The 21,249-nt window shown below is 37.4% G+C and overlaps 1 protein-coding gene across 3 annotated transcripts in view; it reads left to right on the top strand.

Moving 5' to 3' along the window:
* GPBP1 (GC-rich promoter binding protein 1) overlaps positions 1 to 21,249 on the top strand; it is a 41,772-nt gene that overhangs the window by 4,136 nt on the left and 16,387 nt on the right. For 2 of the 3 annotated variants that reach the window (XM_040090874.2, XM_040090873.2), the window contains exons 4-7: positions 14,281 to 14,399; positions 19,495 to 19,618; positions 20,097 to 20,320; positions 20,951 to 21,017. In XM_040090874.2, coding sequence (XP_039946808.1) covers positions 14,337 to 14,399; positions 19,495 to 19,618; positions 20,097 to 20,320; positions 20,951 to 21,017 — 478 coding nt within the window. In that variant the 5' untranslated portion in view covers positions 14,281 to 14,336. Of the gene's footprint in view, positions 1 to 14,280; positions 14,400 to 19,466; positions 19,619 to 20,096; positions 20,321 to 20,950; positions 21,018 to 21,249 lie in introns of those variants that run through there. The other variant, XM_040090875.2, reaches the window with a different exon arrangement.

Here is a 21,249-nt window from a genome sequence, read left to right as displayed (position 1 = left end):
TGCAGGGTTTTGGGGGGCCCCTGGTGATGTCATTATCCCCCTACTGCATTGGCCTTTGGTCAACAGTTCCTGCCCACATCTGTGCTGGTGCTGTCTTTTGTTTGTTGTGTCTCTGTGGACTAGAATGAGAATGTTTGTCCCAGAAGAGTGCTGTCCTACCTCTGCATGGCCCTTCTCTAGCCACATCCCATTTACCACCAACTGTTGGTTGGCTCTGCAGTCATCCAGCTCTTGGTGTTTGAGGTATACACGTTAGCCCCTTATCCTCATGGATTCTATAGAAGCGTATTTTTTCTTTTTTGTATGCATATGTATTTGACAAGGATTCAGGAATGTTTTACAGCTGTGCCCTTGTATCCTAAATGAAGTTCATACCTGCTGTGGAGAGAATGCCAAGTATGCTGGTCTACTTTAATTTCTTCCCTAGAATTTTGTTTTTCAAGTGCTTACAGTCTGCTAAAAGCTTTGTGGACAACTATGAAGATAATGTCCTTGCTCCCAAGAACTTATACTTTAAGCCTTGATGTAAACATAGCCCATTTTGTAGTGGGAAGCAGGCTGTGTCTTTTACTGATGTGTTTATTCTGGTAGGTTCATAAAGTGGGTATATTTGTACTGGCTAATTCTTTAGAATTGTTCAGGTTGCTCTACTGTGTGAAAAAACTGTTGGTGGAAACTTTTGAGAATAAGTACCCTTTAATTTTGAGGAAGGCTGAAACAGAATTACGTGATAGATGTAATTGGTAAAATTTTACATGGTAAAATAATAGAGGCAAATTGTGCAGATAGTTAGTGTTTTAGAGGTTAATGTACTTTGTGCTCCTTTTATTTTGTCCTCCATTCTAATGAGGTTATTCTGTTTAACATGTGTGGATAGAACTGTTACAGTGACAGTTCATCAATAATATCTGAGGAAGTAAACAGATGTGAATGAAACTTGGCATATTTTTTGGTGTTGTGTGGGTTGGTTTTTTTTTTTTTTCTTTTTTTTTTTTTTCTTTTCTTTTCTTTTCTTACTCTGTGTTTGAGTAACTGAATATAGTAACTGATGATAATATCCTAAGTGGTGCTATCAACTCTTCCACAGTCTCTTCCTTTCATGTCTTGGGTGAACATAGTCAGGGAAACAGCTGAACTAGGGAGTTGTTTATCTGCTTTATATGCTCAGCATAGGGCAAAACTTCTACCTTTTTCAGTTGCTGCTTTTTCCTTGTCACGATTCCAAAATGCTAAAGAATCCCTGGTGATTTCCTACATCACATATGCTGACTAGGGCAATGATGTAATTGAACTCATACTTCAGCTTTTGAATTTGAACCTTGTTAAAATGCAAGAAATGAGCATCTATCAGGCTTTTGCTAAATGATCAGTACCATTTAGTGGCATCATTGTGCACCAAAGTGTGTTAGACTCTGAAGTAGGAGAAACCTGGCTGTAGTTCAAATGTGAAGTTATTTTATGTTATGAAATAGTTCGCTTTTTCTTTTTTTAGTGTACATTTTGGTTACAAAGTGCAAAACCAAAACCTTTTTGTTAAAAAGTCATCATTATGTTAGCTGAAGGACTTAGCAGCTTGATCTGTATCTAAAACACTTCTTAAAAGATGTTTTGATTGTTGTGACGTTTATATTTGATTCACAGAGGTGATGTTAAAACCTGTTGCTTGTGAACTGTAACTATATATAGAAAAGGGGACCATATGATAAAGAGCAGTGCCCACAGTCTAGATCTTTATGCAAAACACAATGTGCTTTAGTTGGTTCATTTTCCCATTTGAACTTGAGCCCAAAGCTGAAATTAAAGTGAATTTTTTTTTGTTTGTTTTCTGTTTTTTTTGCTAAGTCTCTGTAAAGGTAAGTATTGAGTCTGTGGCTGTACTAAAGAATGTTGGCTTTAATTGGTTAAAAATCTGACCCCTATATTTTGACTCTGTATACTTCTCATACCAAACCAGTGCTCAGATCTAGCAGAAGACCTTGCTCCTTCCTTAATGTTCTGCAGAAAACCTTAGTTCTTATACTTTTTAAAACATGAGGCAAGACGGTAAATTATAAATTGTATGGATATCTTTTGTTCTTCTGTGTTGTCCAGTGATAGAATGTTTATGAGCACAGTTCTGAATTGGATGGTGGGGACATCAAAACTAAAATTAGAGATTTTGCGTGCTCTGCAGTAGCATGATTGAGAAATAAGAAGCTGCAGTTGAACTGTTTCAGAATTTTTTGTTTAACTTACAGGAGAGACCTTCAAAAGTTCAGCTCCCTTACCATTCTGTTGAAGGTATGAGTCTTAGGCAATAAATTTCAGAGGACCAAAAAACTTGAGAGAATTACCATACCCAAACCTAATGTTTTTTAAAAATAGTTTTTCATTGAAATGCCACAAGAGGTGACATGACACTCTTTCTCTTCAGAGTGTTAAGTTTGACTGTAAAGACATAAACTTACTCTGTTGCTGTGGCTTTTCATTTACAGAGAGGAAGGAAAGAATCTTTACTTGAAATGTATGTCATGCTTTTGCAGCAATTTGTCATCAGTATGAATGCTTTGAGTTTCAAAAACTTCATAAAGCTTGTGTAAGAGTTTGAATATTATTTTCTGTTTCATTAACATGCAAATTTTGGATAGCAAAATAACTTGAAATTAGCTTATTTTGATTTGTTGGACCTACATGATTCACAGAATAGTAAGGAAAATATCTAATAAACTATGTCTTCAAAAGGGGTATGAAAATTGAGATATGTAGTTTTATATAAAACAATAAAAGTATTGTTTAGACCTTACGTTTAGCAACTTGATTTCAAATTAGTGTTCTCTTAACTAGAGATAGCCGAGAGAGATATCAGAGAAGGATCCAATATCCCTGGAAAATTTTCTTTTGACAGAAGATGTATTTTATAGCAGAAGAAAAAACTTTTGGTGGTGTGGGTTACTTTGAAGGTCTGCTTAGTTTGAAAAAAGTCCTGAATGATACTGTATATGAAGAAGGAGTGTGTACGCTGATGGCTGGGGTCTTGTGCGTGTAATTTCTTTGCCTAAGTCAGACCAATGTTTGGTAGTTTTCCTTTGGCTCATGTAGAGTTGAGGAAAAAATTTCAAGCTGGCCCATGATGGGAGGACTGAAGGGCCAGTATTCTGACTACTTTGTTGGACCCCCTGGAATTCATACATATGCTCTTATTTGTCTTCTGATGAAATAAGAATTTGATATGTATACTGGAGCTCATTATCAAGGGAGCAAAGCAGTAGCAGCAAATCGAGGCACTGCATATAACCTTTTATTTCCGATATTCTCATAACAACACTGTAGTGTGCTTTAATTCTTTTGCCTTACAACCTTCTTGTACCCCATTTATAAATATTATGCTAAAAATTACATTGACAAAGTGAGGGTGGTTTGTCAGATGTGTGTAGTTGAAAAGTGAAGTTAAGGGTCCCATATGTAATTTGTGGTGTGCTGTACTTACTGTGATAATTATCTGTGAGGCATTAGATAAGAGCTCATAGGAATGTGCCACTTAGATATGCATGCATAGTAATTTTAGATTCCCTTTGAAAATATAAATGTGTATAACATCTCAGTGCTTTTAGTGTTTATTCTGTTCAGTGTTATCTTTGTGCAAATCAATTGGCTGAACTTGGAAACTGGTCTTCAGGGAGGATCTCAAAATTTGTATCTCATTTCTAACTCTGTGAATTCATGGCTTGAACCTTTCCTCCCCTCTCCCCATGGTTACTAAATTTGAAATTCCATTCACAAGCTTCAAGTATTCCTAGCTGTTTGAGTTTATATTGCCTTTTATTTTAATAGTCTTCTTACAATCTCTCAAGTTCCCAAGTGTCACAGAAATTGTTTCCTGTGAAATGATACAGAATACACAGAGACAAAGCTTAAGTATAGAACCTGGAAATACAGAACTGTTTTTTCCTTGTCTTCTGAATTTTGGTCAGCTCCAGTTAAATAGGATGTAGCTATACTATGGTAGTGCCATTCCAAAAGCACATAACTTTCAGAAGATTAAATTTTAAAATGCTATTTTACTATATTATTGGCCTGTTTTTTCTTATTGTAGTAATAGCACTATTTTATCTGTTCCTTCATGTTAGAACATTATGAAAAAGCAAAGCTGTTTTTATTTATTCTCACAGTTAAGACAGATACTTTTACCAAATGTGTCTTATCTATAGTAATGAAATCAATTTTAAGTATTGAAGACAGGTTTCTGGGCTAGGGAAATATTTTTATTTTGTTCACTGGAAGAGACTTCTATGAGGTTGTATCTGTTCAGGACTGTCTCTGCCTGTTGAATACTGGTTAGACAAGTTAAACAACCCCCTTAAAATTGGGTGGGGACTGTCTCTGGTCTCATGTCCTTGTCATCTTCAAGTTCTGCTGTGCTTTTTTTTTCTCCACCCTCAGTGAAAGAGCGTCATGGGTTAGTACAGTTTGGTTTTTTAGTTATAGAAGAATGTAGAATAATTCTCCAGGTCAGGACTTGGGAATTGCTTTGGAAGAGACAGGGACCTATCAGGGAGTTAGTTAGAGTATTGGCATCTGTTCTGACCACTGAAATTGTTAGCTATGACTTTGGGAAGTACCATATAAAACCCCGTGAATTTCCTGTAGGTGGGTCCTTTTTCTTCTTTCCTTTGGCCAGAGAGAGACAGGTAACATCAAGCCGGGCCTGCTGCTCCCGCCTTTTGGGAGGGAGCTGGCCTGAGGCCTGGCCGGATTCCATCGGCTCCCGGGCGAAGGGGGGCACGGGAAGGAGAGGTCGCTGCTTTACAACAACTGCTTTCTTCAGACTTCTCTGGAGCAGGGAGAGATCTCTGCTGGGCCCCTGATAAGAGCTATGGGCACCATTTGGGCTGAGGCCACCCCGATTTACATTGAGGGGTGGCTGAGAAGGCATTTATGATCCTGCCTGGTTTTTGTGATTCCGGACTGCCTGAGTGCTCCTATCTCTGATGTTTCTGTGAGTTCTTCCTCCCTCACCAGCGCAGCCTTGAGCATCTAACACCAGGAGCTACAGAGGGAGGGACAAAGACTCTGAGCAGATTTAACTCTTTCTTAGCAACATGAAGCTTCCAGAGCTTAGCCATTCTCTGAGAGAGTAAGAAAGGACAGAGTAAACATAAAGAACAACAGCATGAAAGTCAGTAGAGCAAGAGTGAAAAGACTGTTGGGACAGAGGGTTGAAGAGCTGGTTGTTCTATTCTTACTTGAGCCATGGAAATGAACTCTATATTTAGATCATTCCTTTAAATCATGGGAAAGATATGCATTTGGGGAGATGATTGTTTTAATTTGTGTGTGGATTTGAGCAAAGGTGTTTGTGATGGACTAAGTAATATTAATCCTATAAGATGCTTGAACAGAGATAAAGATGAGAAGCCCCCTGTGCCAGTGAAGAAGTGAGAAGATATCTCTGTACCTTGAGGTGAAGAATACTTTGCTTTGGAGTTATTCATCTTTAAAAGGTGACACCCCAGTATGCAAAAGTCTAAGACCCATGACCCATAAGCAGCTTGAGAAACTGCTCCTGGGAGGGTCACAAAGGCAGGTTTCTCCAGGCAGTTGTTTTTGTGACAGTTTAAAACCCACAAGAGAACTGTTCTAAGTTGTCAGTGGGATCCATGACTCTAGAAGATACTGTTTCCCTAATGAATTGATGAAAGACTATTGTCAGATAGTGAAACTGACTGAAAGTTACAAGTTTTGTCTCTTTATGTTGTTTTGTAAGAAAGTGAACAGTTTGTAAGGGGAGGGAAGAGTGTTTTTGAAGTTTCATTCTGTTTTAGGGGTTTTTTTCCAACTTTCTTTTTTTTCTATTCTTTTAATGTTTGTTAATAAAACTATTTGATAATTTTAAGGTTGAGCCTGCTTTGTTTTTCTCCTCTCTCCCACAGAAAGAGTAAGTACCAAGACCAAAATTTAGTGAACGTGAAACCACTACAAAGAGTCAGGTTAGGGAACACTTAAATAACTTGTGAGTCCATGGGGCTTGACAGAATGCTTCCATGGGTGCAGAAGGTTCCATGATGGGTGTTCCATTCTTCCATAAGTGCTGATGTTATTACAAAGCCATTCCTTATTATCTTTGAGAGGTCAAATTGTCATTGGGAGGAGTTCTTGAGTAAGAGAAGGGAGCAAATACTAATTTTGTCATTAGGAAGGATGAGAAGGAGAATCCAGGGAACTACAGGTCAGTCAGCCTCACTTTAGTGCATGGGAAGGTTGTGCATCAGCTGATCCTGGAAATATGTTTCCAAGCACTTGAAGGACAGGAAGGTGAGTGAGAGCAATCAGAATGGCTTTATGAAGTGGAAATCACACTTCAGCAAGCTAATAACCCTTTACAATGAGGGGACTAGCTTGGTAGATGAACAGAGAACATGGATGGTGTTTGTCTTGACCTCAGTAAGGCTTTTGACATTGTCATGGAAAAGACGACAAGTATGTGTGGTGAAGTGACCAGTGAGGCGTATCCAGAGCTCCGAATGGTCAGGTGCAGGTCCTCAGGGATGCAATCAGTGGCACAAAGGCCGTTCGGAAGAAGCTGTACCGCAGGGTTCAGTACTGGAGCCTCTGCTAGTGAAAATCTTTGTTAAAGTGCTGGACAGTGGGGCAGAGTTTACCCTCAGCAAGTTTGGAGATAATATAAGATAGGGAGAACTGGCTGATACACACACTTGGTGTTTGTTGTGCTGTGTGGAAGAATGTGGATAGAGGATCCTCATGAAGCGAAGAGAAAGCATGAATTTTTTGCAATAGCAGCTGCACGTGCCAGCTACAGAGAAACACCTGAGAGTCCTGTTGAACAGCAAGCCAACCATGAGGCAGCAGTGGATCCTCGTAAGGAATGAAATGAAAATCTCTCTGGGCAACATTATGAAGAGTGTTGCTGGTAGGTCAAAGAGAGTTCAGCTTTGTCCTGTATGCAGCCTTAATGAGGCCACACTGTGTCATCCTTCCAGGATGTGTAACACTGTTACAAGCTCCCTGATACAAGAAAGGGTGAGACTTGGAAAGAGTTCAGTAAGGGAACACAAAGATGATAAAGAGGCTGCAGTATCTTTCCAAGGGCACAGGCTGATACTTGGTTTAAAGTTCTAGGAGGTATAAAAGTTGGCCGTTAGTCTTGGTTTGAAGTTCAGGGAAGTACAAGTTGGCCGTTAAGTCTTTCAGAGTTACCTCTGAATGTTATACTTTAATTTTTCAGAAGGTTCTTTCCAAATTTAAATTTAGTAAGCCATTAAACTCACTTCTCACATAGAATTGTTTGAAGGTGCAAATGGTGAGGGATGCTTTAGTTTTGTTAATACTGTTGGTGGGACTAGAGACTGTAGGTACAAGAGAACTGAAATCCCAAATACTTTGATTACATCTGCTTTCTCTGCCCTGCAATCTTGCAGTATTTCAGAAGGTGATTTCTTTTGCCTTGCCATCTATAGGCTCTCGTGTCCACTTACACAGACAGTGCAGAGTTTGCCTCCAGCTCAATTCTCACAACAGTCACTTTTCCTGTTCCTCTATTGTGCTCTTCTAAAGATGCTCTGTGGCTATTTTTAGTGTTGTATTAATTTTAGAGAGAGGTTTTTTAAAACGATGTAAAGGTTTGAGGAATACAATTAAAACTAGAGGAAATTCTGGGTAAAGGATTGTCTTTAAAAGGGACCATGACCGAGTTATGTTTTCGTGTAACCAGTTTATTCCAGACCTCAGTAGCCTTTGTTTTCATGATACATTTAGGGCCAGATTAAATACTTTGTAAAGGAATTTGCTATTCTACTGTGTTGTCAGAAGCAGTGCAGAAGATGTGATATTAATTTCTACTATCTGAAAGTAGTCTGCTTACACTGTAAATTTTCCAGTTTGAGCCAGAGACTTTCTTATTTATTTTTTAAAAATTATTTTTATTTTTAATCTTATTTTTAGTTTACTTGTAATTTATTTTTAGTTTATCTTATTTTTTAGTTAATTTAATTTTAGTTTTAATTTTATTTATTTTAAAGCTTTGTCTGTTCCAATTGCTTCTAGTGTTCTATAGTTGCCTGGCATGGGGGAAAAATAGTCTAGGTCTGTCTTCACGTCTTTTTTTTTTTTTTTTTTTTTTTTTCATAATGTTTGGCAGCACAACCGCTTCCTGGAATAGTGCTGCATTTAAGTGAGGTAGTACATGATTCTCTCTGTAGTGGCTCTGCAGTAACCCTGTACTGAGTCTGGTATGTGACTGCAGTGTATTCCCATTTTTTTTGTGCTACTCAGAGATACAATCTGGAGTAACAGATGCTTGCTGGGGTCCTGCATTGTTCTTAGCCTGTGGTGGTCGTGGGTTCCACTAGTGGTTGGAAGGTACTGCCAGTCTGCCTGTTTGATGGAATTGCCCCAGAATGAGGGGCATGAAATCCATGATTAACATGACTGTGGTGGCAGCAGGCCCCAATTTTTTCTGCTTGTCACCCCCTAAACCCATAAGTAAATAGATGAGGAAAAAACAAGTATTACATTAATTTTTTCTGCAAGAAGTTACATAACTCTATTGAAATGTGACAAACTGTGTTTATTAATGCCAAGATGTACTCCATAACACTATTTCAGCTAGTTTGTTTATCTGGATCTCCTTGGTCTGTGTATTTCATGCCCTTGTTTTATGTGAGAACTGAGTGGTGGAGTTTTAGTTTATAAACTAGCTTTGCAAATGAAACTTAAATGTTAGTAAGTTTGTTTGTCCCAGTAATAGTGAATTAACGGCTGCAGATAGGATGAAAATTTTAATATTAAGATGAAGTTTGAGGAAGCACTTGGCTAAAGTAATCTGAAAGCAGGCTAATCTGAAAGTTCATGAATAGAAGGGTGTTTTTTGCTTTTGTATCATATCGCATTCTATTTGTGTTATTGCAGGAAAAGCCCCAGAATTTTATTTACATTATGGCTGTAATGAGTGTTCTTCCTGCTTTAAAAGTTAGTTTTAAAAACTGTATATTGTTTTTATATAGCAGGGGAGAGAGAAAAATGTTTCTGGAGAGACATCACTCTTGCATGGTTAGCACTGAAAACAGGGCAAAAGTGGATTAGCTTTTACAGTGTTACCTTTGTGGAATGCATCATCCTGCATGTGAAACTCTTTAGTTGCAATTATTAGGGTTTGATTTAGAAGTGTAGTAGAAATCAACAAGTTCAAATATTTGTCTAATTCTTAAAGCTGTTTCAGAGTATTGCTCGTCTGATCTTCAGGACCATATGTCTGTCCATCTTCAACCTACTGTGATTGATACCTTGTGGTGCTGGTGGTGTTTTGGATTAACACATCTCTTTTCTTGCTGAAATTTTCTCCTTTGGATATTCATAACCACTTTTTAAATACCCCTTATGTCTTCACTGTGTGAGGTGAAGTAAGCTAGATAGTTTCCTTAGATTTTTCATGTCGCTGATATAATTTGTTATTGCACCAAATAGAGTCTTGAATCCCTGTGCTGTTATTCTTAAATGTGATTTCACTTGTTCTGTGGGAATTAAAAAAAAATAAAATGAAGTAGTGTGGGGAAAATTGACTATATACTTTAATGTTTGGTTTCTTCATTTAATTTGCTAATCACAAGATAAACCAATGGTATTTGTAACTTCTTAGCCTTTTCCCAGAAGTCTTGACTTCTGATTCATGCAGTTGCTTCTTATTCCTTTTTCATGGCATGTTACTTATTTTTGTAAAATAAGACAGTACATAAATTTTTCCCAGATGCTATGCAGATAACACAAATTTGTTTAGAGTTTCCTGATGGTTTACAACTGGTGAGAAATAGTTTCTGTCACAAAAGAACCTTATTGACTCAATCATAAAGAAAACCCAGCTCAACCTTTTCTGTGTGGTGGTTGAGTGTATTTGGTGCAGTGTTCTTATTTCAGCTGCAAATGTGGCTCAAAGTAGATGACTGAGTAATATTGATGAAAATCTCTTCACTGTGTATCGTCTGGAACCAGCTGTTCGTTATTCCTTGGCAGTCACTGCCTTATTATTGAAGATCATACTTCACAAAACTATAGAATTAAATTTTATTTAATTAAATATCAGATTATTTACTGCATGTTACTTAAAGCAAAATTCTTTACAGACTTCTTTCAGATACCCCCTCAAGCTGTAAAACTTAAGAATAGGATTTCTTTCTTTGCTCTAAACTATTCTGTTATCCACATGTCAACATACTACTTTTACCTAAATTTATGGGCTATGGAAGACTTGTTTAACTGATGTCACTAAGGTCACACATTATTTGAATGGTCACAAGAGGCTGTTGCTGAGATGAGGCAGTAATTTGATCAGTCTGATTAAAGACATTTAAATGTGTTGATTTGACTGTTAATAGTATGAGGACAGCAGTAGTTCAGTATCTTTTTCCTACCTTTCTGGAATTGTGCAGCTCTGCTTCAGCAGCTGAAGGCCTGAGCTGAGTTAGCTTTTGCCACAGTTCGGTTGAAGAATGCCAGATTTGTGCTACTAGGGAATGGTGGCTAAACCATTCATGATAAATTTTGGGCGTGCTCTTTTGTTACCAACAGAGTTTCTGAAAGCCCTGGAATTGTGTCTGAATCTGTGGTGTTTACTGTACTAAGTTTACTTCTGATAGCTGTATTAATGCTGGGAGTACATCAGCTGCTTTGTTAGTGTTACCGAGCAGCGTTTGTGTGGTGTGTATGCGAGAGAAAACTTGCTAGTAGACAAATGGTTTCATGTCAGTGTAACAGAAGCAATTTTATGCTACTGACTTTCATTCTGTTCAAATACTTTAAATGTTGTTTTTGTTTAATTTAAAAGTAGTAGATAGTATGTATCTGAATAAAGGTTGCACATGCATTGGTGTACACAGAACGCTGACTCTTTAGTAGGGGACCTGAATAGCAGGGAAAGAAGGTAGAAGGAACCTTTTTAATGTTAGAATCTGTTGCCGAGTAATTTGTTAGTTGTTGGTCCATCTTAAGTTGGAAAACAAGCAAGAAACACGCTAGTGTTGGCAACCAAGCTGATCACAAAGGATTTAAGCATAGTTAATCATCCGTATGGCAGCTGAGGTGCCTTGCTGACATCCTATTCTTATGGTTTGTTATCTATTTTCAGTTTTTCAAAAATACCTTCCTGAGAATGAGGAGTATCCTAGAACTATCTAATATGTGTCATATCTAATATGATCATATGAAGAGAGATCATGATTATAACAAGTTTTTATATATATATAGGGCAAACTTGTTGGCACCATCAGAAAGCTAGCAGCAGTAAGAATGTTTATAAAACCTGGAAAAATATGGAACCAGCAACTTTCAGCTGAGTGGGCTATTGAAAACATACTTCCCTCTTGCCACCCCCCCGGCTCTCGCTAGCTCAGTTATTCAGGGGTTTTAGGGAAAAATATTTCAGAGAGACAGAATAAAGATTTCAAAAGAGTGGCTCTCACCCAAGCTCTAGTCCAAGCTTTATTCTTGATGTGACATTCCAGGAGCCTGAGAAGAGAGAGAGAAGCAGGAAGAGACAGGGGTTTATCTAGTTTTGGGCCAAGGAAAGATGTTGGCCCTGAGCCAATAGGGTCAGGAGTAAGTATGGTAGGGAAAAAGGGTTAAACTACATAGCGCAGACTTCAGGGGGATTCTGAGGGGGAAAAACCATTCCTCAGAGGAACACAACAGGCTATGTCCTCTAAAGCAGTTTTAAAATATTTTTCCCTGACCTGCCCTTTGTTTCCCAGTTTAATTATGGCTGGGATATTTGTGCCTATTCAAACTTAGAGAGGTTTAATAATGAAAGTACTCTCTGTTCCCATGTCTAATTGCTAGACTCGGCATCTGTACAATTAGGTGAAAGAAAATGTTTTCTCAACTTTGGTGTGGAGTATCCAGAGGAGTTGTTTTTCATGTTAATGCTTAAATGCAAACCTCTGAGTTTGGTCAGGTAGTGTTCTAGAAATACATCTATGCTTTTTTCTTTCTTTTTTTTTTTTTTTTTTTTTTAATTAAAACTATTTGGAAGAATTAGCCCAAAAATTTTGTCTTTTATGGGGTTGTTGAAACTTGGATATATATTCTTTTGCTGACTTTGTGCTCTGAGTATTGGGTAGTTTTGGCCGATGCCTCTGTCTTTACCATTTAAGTTTATTTCTTTCTAAGAAAAGGGCTGACTCTTCTTACAGAGCAGCACTATCAAAAAAAAAATAGTTTTTTTAGCTGAGAACTTGAGGAAGACTTAAATTTGCTTGTAGAAAATTTTTTGCCTGAAGAAATAGGTAGCCAGTGTTAGTGAGCTGTGGGGAAAGGTCTTACATCTTTCCAGTCCTTGCATACTTGGTGATCCCCCTGTCTTTTGTGCAAAGGATAAAAGGTAAGGATGTTAGTGAATTAATAACAAACTCTTCTCATGGCAGTTGCATAAATAATGTTAGGAAGCTTGACTAGTTTTCTAAAAACAGTAAGATAAATTTATTAAGTTACATTGTTGGTGGATTTGCTGTCCCATACTTAATAGCTGAAGCACCAATAACTTGGTGGAATCTTTATGTTCTTACTTGGTATAAACCTAATCTTATTCATTGTTTTTCAGACTGTAAGTCTGAAGACTTTGTTGTTGTTATGCCAGTCTTTCAGTACTGAAAATCTGTCCTGATAATTTCTGAAGTTACGTGATTCTTCTGCTTAGAAATGAGAACTGTGTCTAAATGAAGGGGAATAAAAATTTTTTCTTGCTGGAATCTGTTCAGATTTGTCGTTTCTTAACATCTCTTGGTTCATTTGTAAACATATGCCCTTTTGTATGCTGTTGCTGAATGGGATGTATCAGTGAGGGTGAACATGGTTCCTCTTAGAAGGAGAAGCAATTTCTGTGGTGGTTCATTGTGACTCCAGAATTTTGTTCATTTATATTTTACTAGTTTGATATAAATGGAAATACTTGGAAAATTTCTGTGAATTTTTTGTTGACATTGGTTTAGGAGTGAGTTCAATGACTTCAGCACAGTAATTTATAGTTAGTAATTAGGGTGAGACATACCTTTAACCTTGTCTCTATTTAACTGTAATAATTATATGTCTTACCTTACAGTTTAACCATGGTATTGGAGGTACCCAAAAGCTTAAATATGAGCTCACTGAAAGAAACATCAGCTCAACTAAGTACAGTTTTACACTAAGTTAAATCTAACAAATCTGTTAGACTTCCTTTTAGAAGCTGGAGCTGTCTTGTCTGTCAATGGGAATCTGCTGTAGTCTGCAATATTCCGGTTCAGACCAGAGAACTACCATAATTATGAGTTACCAAGTTCAGATTCCACATCTCTTAGTAATACATTACAGCAGCCATAGGTTAAAGTGAACTATATCTGTGCTCACTAAAAGATTTGCAACTCAGCTATGCAGTGATGTGGAATTCACATTTGTTTGGGCTTCCCTTTGTAATGGGTGTGGGTGTTGATTATGTTTTCACTAGCTGGATTTCTAACAGCTTGTATATCGTACTTAAAATATTTTTGAGTCATTGGCCACTTTGCAGTGGCTAGCTGCAGAGCATGATTCAGTTGCCCTAGTATAATTTGTAAGTGTTTAATCAATTTCTTTCCTGTGTGTGCTACAGTTAAGTTTCTGGTAACATAGTTCACAGTACCTTGCATTCTCTTGCTTATTAAGAAATAATTTCTTACCTGTGAGAAGAGTGTAGGGTAGGAAAAATATTCTTGTGTTTTAGTTGTAAACTGTTGCATTCTTTGGCCCATTTTCAAACTAGAGAATTTTACTGGATTTTGACCCTCTGGACATGGCTAGAGACATTGTGAGGTTTGTGATGAGCCCAAGTATCTAGGTTTTTCATAAGGAACTTTCATGTGGCCACTGAGACTAACTGTTAGGGATTAATTAAAAAAGAAAAAAAATCAGCTTCTAGGAAGCTAATAAAATAGCTTGCAAAATCCCTTCTAGATTGTACCAGAAAGTATTTCAGCAAGCTAATTTTGCCATATATAATAGTGTTCTGGATCAGACCTTACTTCATTCCATTTATAAGAGGAAATAAAGAAATGTTACAGTTATATTTTTATGATTCATGTGATATATTTGATTTATCTGACACTTTTGTAATAAAAGCACAGGTTTGATGCTGTAAATGAGATAAGGATGATTAGATTCTAAACCTGATCAGTGAGGAAAATAATATGGGAAAACAGAAGGGAAGTACTGAACAAAAGACAAGAGTAATCCCCTTGTAGCATGAGCATCTGAAAGGACTCATTTCTTTTCTTCTGATTACAGGGACTTGCCATGAGGTGCTAAGCCTTTTTTCATTGATTCGGTGAGACTGGACCTAAATGGCGCAGCATGACTTTGCTCCAGCCTGGCTTAATTTTCCTACTCCACCATCATCAACAAAGGTATGTTTTGTATTGTTCTTTTGAAAAGACACTTATTATCAGGGAAGTGCAAATATCCTAACCTCAATCACAGTAAAAATGCAAATCTCTTCATGAATACTGTGATGACAGATGACTACAGTTGAGTTTTTTGCTTGAGCAGCTTTGTTCATGGGAACAAGCACATGCCTGGCCTTGGCTGTGGTTAGTTTAAGATTGCCTTCATCAGGTGTTTAATTATTGTGTTCCATGCTAGAAGTACCAAGACAGAGCGTGTACTTGATGTTCTTGCTTCTGATTTTTAATTGTGTCCTGTAAATTTTACAGGAACATTATTCTGTCATACAGGTGATTAAAACCATGCTAACTATGCTTTTTTAGACTTCCTGAAATGCCTCTGCGTTTGATGGTGGAATGCTTGTTGCTGCTGGTGGAGTGTGGAGCTTTCATACTGTTAGGCATTTTCAACTCAGGTTGTTTCATCTAGACTACTGTTACTTTATATAATGGAACAGCTTGGAAATGGGAAATAATAATCTCTTAATTGCTAGAATTTGTAAATATTCCTGGAAGTCTTGAGTATGTCTGTCTCAGAAATGTTTTTTTCCTGGCCTATCTTTTTACTCTTTCTAAATTTGTGTGAATGCAGAAGTAGAATCAGTATTGGATATTAAAACTCCTGTCATCTGCTTCCCTATTTGTAGACCTATCTTCATTATAATAGTTTGCATTCAATATTTATATCTGCTGCTATGAGAATTGCTTTGCTTTTCTTTAATATATAAGCTTTGTGCAGTCTTTCATGAGCGTGGAAAATGCTTAGCCTTGAGAAACTTATGGCAGTAGGCTTATGGTGTTGTTAAGTACACAGATAGATGGCAGTGTTAATTGTGTTCCTAATACTTTGATTCTGTATGTCTACACAAACATAAACACGTTATGTAATATGTTTTAAATTGGAAAAGTATTTGGCGCTTAATTTGATATGGTGTCACAGTTGCAAAACAATCATCACTACATATTTAGAGTCTGCTGCAAGCGCTTCACCTGCATGCTTTATATACCAACACAGTGGGATAAAAGTGAGTTCCAGAAGTACTCTAGTACCACTAGAAAATATCTGAGGTAAGCGTTGTATTTGTCCCCTAATTTCTGAATTGCGTGAAAATTTGTTGCAATTTTTTGGCTCCTGTTCTCTTCCATGATTCTTTGTCACATGGAGTTTAGTTAGATTTTCTTCTCTTTCAAAAGCTCCATGTTGTATGCTTACTCTGTTGTAATATTTGTGCGTCATTGTTGAAATGTACCTTATTTTTCTGTATTACCTGCTCCCTCAATGATGACCGTTCCGTGATGTACAGCACATTTAAATATTAAGTGCTTGAAAAGTCTGCTTGTAGTTCTTAGTTTACAGAATAAGACTTGTGATTCCTCCACAGGACAGGTCTCAAGTTTTGTGGCCCCCTGTCCCCTCTGTTTCCTAAAATAGACTTATTTTCTTTTGTATCTCAAAAAAGCAGAAGAGAACAGCAAATAAGAGGGAAGGAGGTGAAGGCAAGGTGTCTCATGTTTCATGCAGAATGGAGCTGCATGTAGTATCAACAACAATGTAGTATCAACATTTAGACTTGAGAAGTAGAAACTGAGCTCTGCTTGGTCAGTTTTTGTATTCCTGAAGTGTAATCACTTTCAGGTCTTACACCTACAGGCCCCTCTTTTTCTCCTTGAGCCCTTGGTAGCTGAGATTTTTTGTCCTTATATAGCTGGCATTATAGAAATGTGCTGCCAGGAAGCTGTGATTGTGAATGAACTTTTTAATGTGACATACAGATTACAGCTTGATTGAAATCCATCTCATCTATAGCTGCTGATTTCCTTTTAACAGCAAGCTTTTCTCATCTCTCTGTCAATTACGCAGCAAAATCCACCTAAATAGGTGTGTCTGTCACTCAGTGGGTTTTGTTCATGTCTGGAACTAACGTGTTTGTGTCAGTGCAATATTGCAGATGGGCAGGTGGAATGGGAAGGTGTTGTGAATAGTGAAACCATTTTGGGATACGGACAAAACTTTTAAGAAAGTGTTGCTGTAAAAAGGGTATGGGACATTGCAGATGGATAGACTCAATTTTACAAGTTCACTTTTACTTCTTGTTAAGCAGTTAGACTTCCTGTATTTCTTAAAATCTGTGTCGTTTCTATCCCTTTTGCTTCATTGGCTGAACTGAGTCGGATAATTTCTCAATTTACAGAAGTTGCCTTTTGGTTACAAAGCTTACTGTCATCTCTGCCTTGAGAGGCTTCATAGACGGGTACCTCCATCGTGTGGGGAAAATGCAAACTGCATGATCTTTGCACACTGTTTAGAAGCACCAGATTCGTTGTAGCATGTACAACTCAAACATGGTACATAAAATGCTGTCAGTTATACTTTGTGAAAATGTTGATTGTTTTGCAGTTATTACAAATAAATGACAGTTAAATTCCAAAACAATTAAGGGGTTGTTGTACATAAATGAACACATGAAGCATCTTCTAAAATTTGACCACCTATGATTGTCATATCTGAAATTTTCTGAAATTTTTGGCAGCTTAGTCAAAATCTGTTTAAGGATTTTCTTTCATTTAAATATTTAGATTAATGTGGTAATTTTTGAAGTACTTTTATTTTTTTTTTTCCAGTTCTCTGGTTTTGCTCTCTCCAAGGAGAGTTTAAGTAATTCAGGTCTCAGATTGAGAGTGTAGTCCCTGTACATTTGACTTCTCTACAATTTAAGAATACATGCTTTGATTTTTAAATAGATACTTATTTCAGTTTGAATTTTAAGCAGTGAATATTGAAGAGCACCTTTAGCTCCACAGGGGCATTTTCCATAGAGCTTTGGGTATCTTCTTTTGTGTGTGTGTGTGTGTGTGTGTGTGTGTGTGTGTCTTGGGTTATATAACAAAAAAAAAAAAGTGTATTCTATTTCATCTGTTGAAAGCTGTTTTTTGGGAGTTGTTTTATCCTTCTCTTGTAACCCCAGAAGGTAGGGAGGTGGATGTCTCTTGATAATGGCCCAGCCATTAAATCCAGGTGGGGCAGTGTTTCTTATCTCTTTCACCACCCCTCCATCCTCCAGGGGGACATCTTCTGATAATGGGCCATTAGGGTCCACCAATGACATGACACATTCCGTCATCCCATTGTGAGATGCTCCACACAGTGGGGGAGGACCCAGCTGTTCCCAGCTAGATAAAAACTGAGACTGAAGGACACAAGGGATCCAGTTTTTCCACTAGATTCCCAGGAAAAAAAACGGACCCATTCCGTCACCACTGGACTTTCTACAGGACCATCTCTACTCCACAGAACCACATTTGTTACTCCAGGATGACTTATTTGGACTGCTTCCAACACCCTGACCAACAGGGTGTCAAGTTGTATCCCTGACTCTGTCAGGGTTTTTCCAGGATTTTTATTTGCTTACTTGCTTGTTTTTTTGTACTATATTTGTATATTTTTTTTTTTTAATTTTCCTAGTAAAGAACTGTTATTCCTATTCCCATATCTTTGCCTGAAAGCCCCTGTGATAGGTATTTTGTGATAAATTCGTGTTCTATATGTTATAAACTATAAAATGTATTACGAGCAGAGGGTGTCGACTGAGATGTGAAAACCCTCCTGTTTGCCAAGACTGATTTGCAGTTGTAGAGACTCCAGACAATAGCAGGGCGAAGCCCAGAGTAGCAACCAAAAAGAGTGGCCAAGCTGGAGATGTCCCATCCATCAAGGAAGAGCCATCTGCCTCCTCCGGTGATTAACACATGATACCAGGCTAGAAGAGGAGGACTCAGAAATGTCACCATCAGCATCCGAATACCGATTTCCTGGAACCTCATTCCGGTGTCCAGCTCTGCCGGGAAGGAGCATTCAGGACCAAGTGGCCAGAGAAGGAAAACACATGAATATGTATTTCAGATACAAACTAACAATAAAACTGCCTCAGGGGAGAAGATCTCTATAAAACCTGACTGCTGGATCTAGGCAATCGTGAATGGGGGAGAACTGGTTCATTCGTGACCGTCTCTATGTTCACCCAACTTGGATAACCTGGGATCGAGGTTGTTTCTTTTATTGTGGCTATTTCAGACTGTTATTATTTTTACAATGGCAAAATAAAATTACTTTATATTAAAATGGCTACTGATTTTGTATAACACCCCTAATTGCAAAATTATAATAATTTGGAAGGAAGAGGGTTTACATTCTCCATTCCAAGGGAAGCTCTAGCTTTCCTTTGCAGACAACTGTCTGTCAAAACCAAGACAGTGAGATTTCCTCTGTGAAATAGGTGGGGAAAAGGAAGTAATTTTAAAGGTACACCCAGAGAAGAGTTATGAGGTAGACATGAGTTGTGTAAGGCAAGATGTTTTTTGGTTTAATCCCTTTGGGTATGAATGGTAGGCAGGATGTAGTTTGATTTCTCAGTGCTATTCTCAAGATAAGATTTTAGTTTATTACTTCCTACTGATATATTAAAGATTTATTTCTTTAAAATTTCTCTAATGTGTGTTTATAAGCTGAAAATTTGAAGTATCTTTGTGAATCTAGACACTTCTGATTCTAGATTTTTTTAGTATTTCATAACTAATTGTATTTGCCTTTTAAAGTTACAATGACAAGATTAATGAATTAGGCTTTATTTGGGTATAGATGCCTTGGTGGAAGTGATTCCTTACTTTCTATAGAATGCATCTATGTAGTCTCTGAAAATCTAGATTAAGATCTCAGACTTGTTTTCTGCCTTCCAATTTTTTTTTCTTCTACTGCAACATATGTCGCTTGTGCTCTGTTTTGCTGCCAAAACAAAGTCGACGCTTTTTGCCTTGTGTCACAGACATGTGACTTGAGGGCTGTTTCGGTGTCGTGGAGGGGAAGATGCAGCTTCCACTTTGCTAGCCTGAGAGATGATGACACAGGTCTGAATGCATGACACAGTCATGACTGCTTCATGGTCTGTCATTCAAAGTTCTTTGAAGAATGAATTTTATACACCATGAACAACGTGCATGTTACAGTTCTGATGATTAAGTTTTGTTATTAATCAGATCTCATGTTGCTTCTTCTTCTTTACAGTCGTCGCTGAATTTTGAGAAACATTCTGAAAATTTTTCATGGACAGAGAATCGTTGTGAAGCAAATCGCAGAAGACACAATTCTTCAGAGGGGTTTGATCCTAACACTGGAAGGCCAAATGGAGGTATAATTTATCTAACACTGTGAATATGTTTGCATCATTTCTTTGTAGCACTAGCTAAAAGGAAGTCTGATGATTATAGCTCATCTATGCTAAATTCTTTTTCTGCAGTAAAAGAATGATAATGGAAAGACACATCTGGGAGAGGATGTGAGCACTAAGGGTTAGTTAAAGTAATGTGATTCCAGGTGTACTTCTCTCTTGAGTAGAATAAGAATGTTAAGTTAATACTCTAGCGAACAGCATATAAATGAGCAGCCAGAAAAAGAGGTTGACTTGTAGCATTTGCTATCTATCTTCTCTCTCTGGCAGTGTTTTGTAAGATTCTTCCCTACTGCTTATGTGAATGAAAACTTGTTTCCTATGCTACTCTATCCCAGTGTATAGAGTTTGTGATTTACCTTTTTTAACAATTCTGTGGAGTAAAATGTTCTTTTAAAATAGTTTGTAATTAAATTTCTTCAAAATTTAAAAATCCAAGGGCATTTTGGGCGAAAAGAGAGGAATGGTTGGCGTTCACAAGGCAGAAATGGTCCAGAAAATATAAATCATCGTGGAGGGTACCATGGTGGAGGTTCCCGTACCCGTAGCAGCACCTTCCATTGTGGAAAAGATCAGGGACTGCATGAAAACTGTGTACTTGATAATGAAACACGGCAAAAGGAAGACAAAGAAGTATCCAACCAGTTTGAGGCTGAGGATTTTGTAAGTAAATTGTAATTACAATCTAAGAAGTGCCATTTTGTCTGCAAGTACAGTTTTGTCCATTAAAAGTCACTTAATGAGATTTCACCGGTTTCAGATTGTCATATAAGGAATTTTCCATAGGTAAGGGAGTGTTAGTAGTTTGTCCATTAACTTGTTTCTCATTTTATATTAAGATTTTGTCACGACATTTTTATTATTGTTAACTTGTGTATTTAAGTGAAACTACAGTTGGATTCCTGTCTACTTTGATATGTGGTTATATTAAATTTTACACAGTTACCTTATTGCTGAAATGGTAACAATGTAATCTTCATGCCTGTGGCCTTCTGAGATCCCATGGTTCAACCTAGGATTAGGATGTAAAGGGAAGGGTGATCTTGCTCTTTTGAAGAAATACATAGCTTTTTTTTTTTTGCTTTCTCTGGGCAGTTCATGTAATGACATTGACTGCTGCCTGAGATGTTTTGTTGAAGAGAAACAAGAAGTGAGCATTGACCTGTTTGATTCATGGGGGAGGTGTTTAATTTGTCAGCAGAGGTCATGCTGCTGGTGTTATTGTGGTTCTTTATTTCATTCATCTCACAATTCAAGAGTTACTTTTTTAATAATGACAGAATTTTCTTTCAGCCATCTTTAAACCCTGAATATGAGAGGGAACCAAGCCAGAATAAATCTCTAGCTGCAGGTGTGTGGGGTGAGTATTTTTGATGGTTTTAAATGCAAAAATGTAGCAGAGATCTGAAGTTGTTTTATTTGAAACACAAACCTCATTTTAGAATTATAGAGGTAGAGACTGAGAAGACTTCAATATTATTACAATGTAAGTATCTTTTTGTTAAAGGATAACACTTTTCATATAAGTATCAGTCAGCTAGTCTGTAGATGCAACCACAACTAGTATTCTTTCCCAGAACAAGTGTACATCT

The sequence above is a fragment of the Hirundo rustica genome, chromosome Z (genome assembly GCF_015227805.2).
Source record: "Hirundo rustica isolate bHirRus1 chromosome Z, bHirRus1.pri.v3, whole genome shotgun sequence".
Lineage (NCBI taxonomy): Eukaryota > Metazoa > Chordata > Aves > Passeriformes > Hirundinidae > Hirundo > Hirundo rustica.
Note: the sequence above shows the minus strand (reverse complement) of the source record. Positions and strands in the feature narration are given on the sequence as shown.